The 10,434-nt window shown below is 39.3% G+C and overlaps 1 protein-coding gene across 1 annotated transcript in view; it reads right to left on the bottom strand.

The window, feature by feature from the left end:
• Positions 1-10,428, bottom strand: part of NDFIP1 (Nedd4 family interacting protein 1) — a 56,558-nt gene extending 46,130 nt beyond the window's left edge. Inside the window, exon 1 of the mRNA XM_040454129.1 lies at positions 10,204-10,428. Coding sequence (XP_040310063.1) covers positions 10,204-10,266 — 63 coding nt within the window. The 5' untranslated portion in view covers positions 10,267-10,428. The remainder of the gene's footprint in view (positions 1-10,203) is intronic.
• Positions 10,429-10,434: the final 6 nt, after the last annotated feature.

Genomic DNA, 10,434 nt, shown 5'->3' on the forward strand with positions numbered 1-10,434 from the left:
TGAGGTCATGTCCCACATCAGGTACAGAGATTACTTAAAAATAAAATCTTTAGGGGCCCCTGAGGGGCTCAGTCAGTTAAGCATCCGACTTTGGCTCAGGTCATGATCTTGCCATTGATGGGTTCAGGCACCATGGCGGGCTCTGTGCTGACAATTCAGAGCCTGGAGTATGCTTCAGATTCTGTGTCTCCCTCTCTCTCTGCACTTCTCTCTCTCTCTCTCCCTCCCTCTCTCTCTCTCTCTCTCAAAAATAAACATTAAAAAATTTTTTAGTAAATAAAATAAAAGCTTTAAAATAGAACCATCTAATCAGTAATAGTACAGCTTCTATCACAAAGGAATAAAATTGTGTGACAGCAAGTGATGATTTTACTGTGAACTTAAAATTGCTCTAAAAAACAAAGTTTATTTGAAAAAATTTTAGTTATGATTTCTAAAAGCATTATTAATTATTTTCTGGGACATACAATATTTGAAGCTGACCAGAAGGGAAAGATTTACAATCAGAATGCTTTGACTAGTACTGTAAAATTACAAAATGGTATTCTATACTCAATGACCCATCTGTTTTTAAAATATACTATTAAGATAACATTTTCTACATTTTTAAACAATGTATAATTTCTTTTATCTTTTAGCATAAACTCACCATCTATATTTACTGACATCACTTTTAAAAATAATTATTCATGAGGCGCCTGGGTGGCGTGGTCGGTTAAGCGTCCAACTTTGGCTCAGTTTGTTATCTCATGTTTCGTGGGTTCGAGCCCCACATTGGGCTCTCTGCTCTCAGTGCAGAGCCTGCTTCAGATCCTCCATCCCCCTCTCTCTCTCTCTCAAAAATAAATAAATAAACATTAAAAAAATTTTTTAATAATTATTACAAAAGACGTTTGCTAAATCATCAGTAGAATGCTGTCTCTTTGGATCAAAGCCACCAGCTCCTATATGCAAAAGCAATCAATTATAAAGCTGGAAGGAATCAAAGTGATAATAATAGTCCAACTACTTCATTTTACACAATACAAAATAAGGCTACAATAAGAAGTTAAAATTCTCACCCACAGTCACACAACCTCTTACTTCATGATAGAAGCTGGAGTATTACTGATTAGATGTTTTAATAAAGTTCTTTTATGTTCTCCTAACCCAGTCTCTACTTAGTGCCCAAAGTGAACCCTCCAGATATAAAGTCTACATGACCAGCTTCAAAAACTGCTTATTGGAGTGCCTGGATGGCTGAGTTGGTAGAGCTCTTGACTTCGGGATCATGAGTTCGAGCCCCATGTTGGATGTAAAGATTACTGAAAAACAACAACAACAAACCTGCTTATTAACGCAGAGGTATGTGAAGAGTTTGGATGTTACAACATAAAGCTCCTAAAATGAAAGCTTCAAAATACTAACACTGTATTCCGGATTCCCTAGTTCACAAAATTTCATCTAAATTTAACAAGGACAAAATAAATTAAGAACAATTTAGTAACAAAGAAAATAGCAAAATAAGCAGAGAATTCTATAGAAAAAAGACCGTAGAGGTTAAAGGGACTTGGGTTTTACTTACAGTGCTTTCAGTTTTTACAGCACTGTATTCATTGTTAATCAGACCTTAATGCTTAAGATGAATGTGAGTAATAAATATACGGATTTATTTTATACTATTCTTGCAACTTGTAAGTTGAAACTATTTCCAAATTAGTTTGTAAAGCAATTTTTTTACAAGCAAAACATGACTGGGGCACCGCCTGGCTCAATCGGTGGAGCATGTGACTCTTGATCTCGGGCTTATGAGTTCGAGCTCCACATTGGTGGAGAGAGTCCTTAAAAATAAAACCTTTAAAAAAACAAATAAAACTGGGGTGCCTGGGTGGCTCAGTCTGTTAAGTGGCCAACTTTGGCCTAGGTCATGATCTCATGCTTCATGAGTTCAAGCCCCGTGTTGCGCTCTGTGCTGACAGCTCAGAGCCTGGAGCCTGCTTTGGATTCTGTGTCTCCCTCTTTCTCTGCCCCTCCCCTGCCTGTGCTCTGTCTCTCTCTCTGTCTCTCTCTCTCTCTCTCTCTCTCTCTCAAAAAAATGGGTAAAGATTACAAAAAATAAAAAACAAAAACAAAACTTATAAAAAATTTAACATAAAAACCACATGATTATTAACAAAAATTTGGGAAAAAAAGAAATCACTCCTATCATTTTTCTTAACAATCTATTATAAATGTATGAAACAACCCCACTAAAGATGAGGGGAAAGGTACGACCTAAGCAACTTTGGAAATGAGTAGTCTGTAAACCTAAAAGCAAAGAAACTGTACATATGCCCTGTCCTCTAGTTGAGAAAACTGTTTCCCACAGAGGAATAGGTTAACATTTGTGACACCACTCCACACGTATGTTAGAATTAAAGAATTAAGTAAATGGATGGTGGGTAGTGGGAGCAAGGTTTCTCACTACTGAATGGGAATTTACAGAGGGGCCAGGGCAGGAGGCTAGAGTGATCCACATAGTAATGGGTTAGACTTGGTTAGCTTAACATAGATACAGGTGATTACATATAGAAATGCATACAGATAGGTATACACACATATATTTCTCTCCTCTGTCAACCGAAAGGGCCCAGTAGCAATGAGCACAGATCTTGGTTTCTAACACCATTCTCCAATTAAAGGAGCCAGGGCTCCCTGGAGAAATGGCTGATTCTAGGGTGGCACAGGAAATGCACATGATGATCCTGGTGCCAAATGCAAGGAAGTGCTTAAAAAAACCAAAAGATGGAGCCAGGTCAGAGGGACACAAGTGCCAACTGAAAGAGTTCCAATGGCCAAAAGTGCAACAATTTGAGGCATAAAATAGTACTAGATCACAACTCAAAGAATAAAATAAACGAGTCCACACTGATATCAATGAACAAATAGATACAAAGAGATAAATGTTGCACGCAGAAAAATTCTGAATAATTTATGCAAATACTCTGCCCTCCACAAGGTGGAGCATAACTCTTCAATCCTTAAGTGCATATGGTACATAGACTGCGACTTCCTTACAAAGAGCACAGCATGAAAGGCAGGGAGTGGGGGAGTAATTTTACAGTAGAGAAATCTGACAAACACCACGTCAGCCAGGTGATCAAGGTCAACATCAACAATGTTATGTTGGTTGTATGCATTCTTGATATGATATGATGGAAATGACACTTTACATCTGTGGTCTTCCTCACCAAAACCCACAACCCCAATTTAATCATGGAAAAAGATTTAGACAAATGCAATTGACTACATAAGCAGATGGACGTTAGGTAAACCCATTGTAACTGCTTCAAAATATATATAAATAAAACCACCGTGCTGTACACCTTAATCTTATACAGTGATGTATGTCAATTATTTATCAATAAAAATGCAAAAAAAAAAATCATTTGAGGGACAGTCTACAAACACCTGATTCAAACTCTTCAAAACTGTCAAGGTCATCAAAAACAAGGCAAATTTGAGAAACCATCACAACCAAGAGGATCCTTAGGTAACATGACAACCAAATGTAAAGTGGTAACCTGTACGGTACTGTGGAACATAAAAATATTAAAAAATGAAAATCTGAATAAAGAATGGATTTTAATCAATAATAATGTTTCCGTATTGCCTCATTAATGTCATAAACATACTATGCTAATAAATGATGTTAATAGGGAAAACTGATTCTGGGGTACATGAAAACTGTTATCTTCTCAATATTTTTGAAAAATCAAAAATGTTTCAAAAATTAAAGTTTATTTAAAAAAATGCTTTAAAGACTTATTTTAAAAAGTAAAGGGAAGGGGCACCTGGGTGGTTCAGTCAGTTAAGTGTATGACTCTTGATGTCAGCTCAGGTCTTCATCTCAGGGTCGTGAGTTCAAGCCCCACGTTGCACATGGAGCCTACTTTAAAAAAAAAAGAAAAGGGAAAGGGAAAAAAAATTTTTAATATTTATTTATTTTTGAGAAAGAGAGCACACACAAGCACGAGAGGAACAGGGAGAGAGAGGGAAACACAGAATCCCAAGCAGGCTCCAGTCTCTGAGCTGTTTGTGCAGAGCCCAATGCAGGGCTCAAACCCACAAACTGTAAGATCTCAACCTAAGCTAAAGTTGGACGCTTAACCAACCGAGCCACCCAGGTGCCCTGGGGAAAAAAATTTGTAAAGCCTGAAGAATGCACACAAACTTGAGGGGCAGTTACACCTCTGAGAAGAGATTGGGAGGGAAATCAAGCTTTCCTTTACAAGTGTTCTGTCTGGCTCTAGTATACGAAGAGTATCTGTGTACCATTGTATAACAACAAATGTTTAATTTTTTTTTTTCTTTAATGCTTATTTTTGAGAGAAAGAGACAGCATGAGCAGGGGAGGGGCAGAGAGACAGGGAGACACAGAATCTGAAGCAGGCTCCAGGCTCTGACCTGTTAGCACAGAATCCGATGCAGGGCTTGAGATCATCAGCCATGAGATCATGACCTGAGCTGAAGTCAGACACTTAACTGACTGAGCCACCCAGACACCCCAACAAATGTTTAATTTTAAATGACACACTTAAGCACGGAATAATAAATAAAATCAAAGTGTTATTAAACAGAAGCCATTCCCTAAGCTCTTATATTTCTGTTCATAAACCATCCAATTTCCAGGAAAACCTCCAAATCCTATTCAAGCAGCTCATTAACTAGTAACTGATATTACTATAACATATGAATTTAAAAGAAAAACTGTCAATATTGCTAAGGGGGATAAAAAAATACATCTATACACACACAAAACATACATATATATATATGTGTGTGTGTGTATATATATATATATATATATTCACACATGTGAAAGAAATTGCTTTAATCAGTAAGAAAATATTTCACCTGAAACATTCTGAAATTGATCAGTATTTAGACCCAGTACTTATAACTTTTAATATAAATTGTGTATTCAAAAAAAAAATGAGTCATCCTAATTTTTATAGCAGGATGTGCTACATGATGTCTAATAACACTCACTTTATTACTACACTTGATGAAGGCAACAACCCATAACTGCATTTCTATCTAGATAGCTACTAGAAACAGTAGCAACTGGAGTATGTAAAGCTCAACAAATTTAATACGTGATATTTAGCAATTGCCTATAGTGGCAAAAATGATCTGAGAATAAAGATAAGATCATCAGGCTGGTTATCAACATCAATCTCTAATTAAAGTGTTAGAAGCTGGGGCGCCTGGGTGGCGCAGTCGGTTAAGCGTCAGACTTCAGCCAGGTCACGATCTCGCGGTCCGGGAGTTCGAGCCCCGCGTCCGCTCTGGGCTGATGGCTCGGAGACTGGAGCCTGTTTCTGATTCTGTGTCTCCCTCTCTCTCTGCCCCTCCCCCGTTCATGCTCTGTCTCTCTCTGTTCCAAAAATAAATAAACGTTGAAAAAAAAAATTAAAAAAAAAAAAAGTGTTAGAAGCTGCTTTATCTAAACAGGCACCATCGACTACTACAAGTATATGGTTCCACTAAACAGTTGTACTTGTTCAAAGACAATGTAAGAATAAATTATTAAGAAACCAGCAATTATTTTAAAGCCCTAAGAACAAATAAATCAGAAGATGGCACCTGAACCTCTTCAGGCCTTCTTTTTTTTTTTTTTTTTTAATTAGTAAGAATACAAAGTCACTCTCATAGGATTTATTTCATAATACAATGTTATGTCAGGTAACATGATACATGGGTGTCTAGCATAAAGTAATGTGAAATTATGTTCGGGCAAACCAGCCAGTGGCATCAGTTGAAATGATGCCAGGATTTCCTCAATTGGGCCTTAGTCCCTACCCAAACCAAGGAGTTCTGCCTTGGTTAAATCTGGTTAAACCTGCCTTGGTTAAATCTCCCCTAAGAAGTGGTCACCAGTAGGACCAGACAAGAAAATAACAATGGATCAGCAAGAATCATCGCTGCTACACAAAAAACACTCACTGCTTACCAAGAGGGAGTCAAATACCAATCATAGTTGTAATCTACAGCTCCTGACACTCACAAATCCTGTTTCCATATTCATAATAAATTGCAAAAGTGCCCTCATGATATATTTCTCATGGGATACTATCTGCTTACATCTTTTAGAGTTACAAAAAAAAATTTTATGGAGGTAATGACATCCATTCTAGGATTTGCTTCAAAATAATGGTGGGGAGTATAAATGAAACAATATTACCCATTTGCTGATCAATGCTGAAGCTGAGTGATGAGTACAATAGATTTATTACACCATATTTTAGTATGTTTGGAATTTTCATGGTAAAAAGTTGACAATGTAAATATTATTAAGAAATAACTCTACTCCTACAACTCAACAAAAAGCAAACAACCCAATTCAAAAATGGAATATACATTTCTCCAAAGGCATACAAATGGCCAATAAGCACAAAATCCTCAATATCACTAATCATTAGGGAAATGTAAATCAAAAAATAAAACTTCATGCCCATTAAGATAGCTTTATCAAAAAAATAAAATAACAAGTATTGAGGAAGATGTTAAAAATTGGAACACTGCCACACCCCCCCAAAAAATAACTGGAACTCTCACACACTGCTGGTGGGAATGTAAAATGGTGTAGGTACTATGGAAACAACTCTACCCATCTTCTCAAAAGTTTTGGAAAAGTTTTCTTTGATCATTGGCCATACAGGCCACCAAGACAGCAAAATAACCTTAAAATCTGGACATAACATCCTAAGAGGCATTCCAAGATATAATTGTGACTTTTGAAAATAAAAAAATAAAACCACATGGGCACTTTTCACCCTTCCTCCAGGATCGTGACTTCCTCTAACACTTTAGCATAAATATGGTTTGGCTTGGAAGAGATGAAATTCTTTCTGTGATCTTTCAAAACCTTCCTCCGCAATCCTGAAAGAATTTATCCAAAAAGGTATCATTCCCAAAGCTGCTCTACAGTGTCATCAGACGATACAAAATTATTAGTGATGCTTATAAGCGGTCAACTTCTTCAGCAATGAGTGAAGTCGAAAGCTAAACATTCTACAGTCTATTTTTAGGCCTATATGGCAGTGTCATTGTTGTGCCCTGAGATTAGATTCAAATTCAAAGATCTCAAAACATTTAGGAAAGTGTCTGGGAAAATTCATGATACAGGCAAAGATCCATTCTAGTGAGGCCAAGAGGTCTTAGAATGGATGAACAGGAATAAAAGTCTGCAGAGAGAGCAACACATAACAAGTTTCTCAGGCTTACCTAGACCCTCTGAAACAGTGCTTCTGAATGTTTGGATATACAATCTGTTTCAAAATGCAAAAAGGGAAAAAATATAATAAAGTCACAGGGAAACTATGAGCTCAGACTTTCTGTGCATCATGATGCTAAGTTCAAGTTATGCACATGGTGTCCTACTGATAAAAAGACCATAAAGGCAAAACTGTGTTTGTATTTAGTAATGAATTTTACAGTCTTCCACTGCATTTACTTTACTAGAGGACCAGTTCAATTTGATTAACCAGATCAAGTAGAAGTCAGAACGGCCTTTTGTGACAACCAGAGTATCATGCTCCTATCAAGTTGCCTGGACAATTCACCAACATTCTATAATGCAAAACCCTTTTAAATATGTATATTCTCTGATGAAGCATTTCCACCTCTAAAAACTTACACTAAGAAAAAAATTAAAACACAAATAAAATTTATACTAAGGAAAACAGATGATGTATATAAAAGAAACTTCAGTGAATGAAAAAAATTATGAACATACTTCGTGACCAACAGGCAACTGACTTGAACTATAGCACAGCCATAATTACATGCTTTGCAGGCATTTAAATACTCACCCACCTTATATTTCCTGTATTGTGTGCCTCTGTACATAAATGCGAACATAGACACATATATGCAACTCTGTGAATGCACTTGTGTCTCAGAACAAGATACACAGGGGCACAGTCGGTATGTAAACATACACATGTGCACCTATGCACAAAATGTGTGTAAGTATAATCAGGGGCCCATAGAACAGTACATGTGTGCAAAGATGTACCTCAATATATACACGTATGGGTACATAAGAAAATACATAGGCACACATATATCTGCTAATGCACATGCCTATATTTGGAACGTGAGCCTGTGTTTTAAGCAGGTGAGTGTGTATTTATCCTTGTAATCACTACTTAGAAGCTGTGACCTTGAGCAAGTTAAGTAGCCTCTTGGAGTCTTGACTTTGTCATCTATACAATCATACCAAACACTGCCTCATGGGGGTTTTATGAGGATTAGTGAAATAATGGATGTAAAGCACTTAGTCCTGTGATTGCCACAAAGTAAATGCTCAATCAATATTAGCTTTCCTTATCTGTACAAATGCATACTGATTTATATTTGTGTATATTTACATACCTATAAGTCCACAAAGATACACATCAAAATACTAACTCTGGTTACCCATGGGGGATAGGTTTCATTGTGGGGTTTTTTAGACGAGGTTGACTTTCATATTTTGCAATTTTTCTAGGAAGATTATTTCTTTTTTCATGCTGTTTTTGGAAGTTATTTCTCCAAAATAATGATTTTTAAAAAATAAAATAAGGACAGCCTGTCCCTGGCATATTTCACTTCTGCCTATTTAAAGCTATTAAGTACTACTCCAAGAAATATATACATAGTTTTAATACTCCAGCAGCAAAATTTTTGTATTCCAGCAATATGTCAGCATTACCTAATAGCTCAAGAAGATGGCACTACAAAGAAAAGCCACAGCTTTTTGCTTGTTTGCCTTACCCAAGGCAGGATGAAAAGAATTAGAACACACTGTGGGGTACATGAGCTTTTTGAACACTGTGGTGACAGTTAAGTGACAACTGTCACTTGTATTTGATTAAATAGGGAGGAACCCAGAGCCATGCCCAAGGTCATACAAAAAAGCATGTACCAGACCCCAGACAGTGAGAGATGTAAGGACTAGACTGCACTGCCAGTTTGGGCGTGTTTATGAAACCAAGAAGCTAAATTCTTAACCAGTCATTTCAGGAGTCCGGCTGGAGGAGGGAGGAAATTACAACACAGGGCTGATGACAGCAAAACAAACTGGTAACTGGCCGCACTGGGTTAATCTAGATGTTTTAATCATACCGGTTCTCCTTATTTCTAAAATACAAAACTGTAGATCATCAATGATAGGACATTTAATTTCATAAAAGCACGACTGACATCTGTATGCAAATTATACCAAAAACATCTGAAAGGACAAGATGCAAGCAGTTATCTGAGGTTCCAATCAACACCAGTTACTACCCGGCTTAATTTCCACAACCACGAAGTATTAGGTCAAATACCACTAAAAACCGGGCAACTGTGAATTTCCGAGGGGAACCCAGCTACATACACAGGCGAGTAAAACAAGCAGCTCTTTTCCCCAGGGCCTCAATTTATAAATTATGACCCAGATAATACTCCAATCATCCCCTATACATTTCCTCCCCAGCCATGCTATTAAATCTCTTTAAACGTCATTTCCAAGCTTTTAAAACACACACCCAGGCACACGCCCTGCAGCATTCAACGAAGCTCGACATTTTGGGGCTGGCCCCAGCTAAAAAAAACATCGCCTTTTTCCAAATCTACTGCAAACTGTGGACTTGCCTCTCGTCTCATTTTTGACTTTTGTCTTAAAACAGAGATGAGGGGGATGGGTTTCCACAAACAGACTAGGCTCTGAAACCCTGAGCAATCGCATCTCGCTGCGGGGAGCTATCGGCCGCAGTAGCAGCGATTTTAATCTTTTCTCTCCACCTAGTTTCCTTTTCCATCTCAGGCGTGCTTTTTTTTTTTTTTTTTCCTTTTCTTTTCTTTCCAATGACATCAAACCAAAGGTGGAAAAAGGAACACTGAATGCCCCCGGGCCGATGCCTCCCGAGGGTCTCGGGCTCCGACCCTCGGGGTCCTCGGGGACCCGCCCGCTGCGGGAACTGCGGAAAACGCTGCGGGGCAGAGGTTTTCCACAGCCCGAGTGCCGCCCCAGGTCGCCGAGGGATGGGCCAGAGCCTCGAATCCGAGCCCGGGGCGCGCCCGGCCCGCCCAGGCCCGGCGCGGCCTGTCAAGCCGCGGCGTCGCGTCGGCCACAGGCTGGGCCGGAGACGCCTGAAGCGGCCGGCGGGCAGGGCCCTGGGTCCGGGGTCCGGGGAGGGATTCGGCGCCGCTCACCTGCTGGTACCGGCTGCCGCAGGCCGGTTCCACCGCCGCCAGCGCCGCCAACGCCAACGCCATGGCGCAGCTGGCAGCAGAGAAGAAAGGTGAGCAAGCGAGCTCAAGGGACGCGGGCACAGCGGCCTGGGAGCGCGGAGGCCGAGAGGGTCGCGCCTCGGGTGGGTCTCGATGGCCGCCGCCGCCGCTTCCAGGCAAGCCGCTCTCCTCGGGTTGTGAGCGCCGCCGCGG

Source organism: Herpailurus yagouaroundi, unplaced genomic scaffold (assembly GCF_014898765.1).
Source record: "Herpailurus yagouaroundi ecotype Mexico unplaced genomic scaffold, PumYag 29, whole genome shotgun sequence".
In the NCBI taxonomy this organism is placed as follows: Eukaryota; Metazoa; Chordata; class Mammalia; order Carnivora; family Felidae; genus Herpailurus; species Herpailurus yagouaroundi.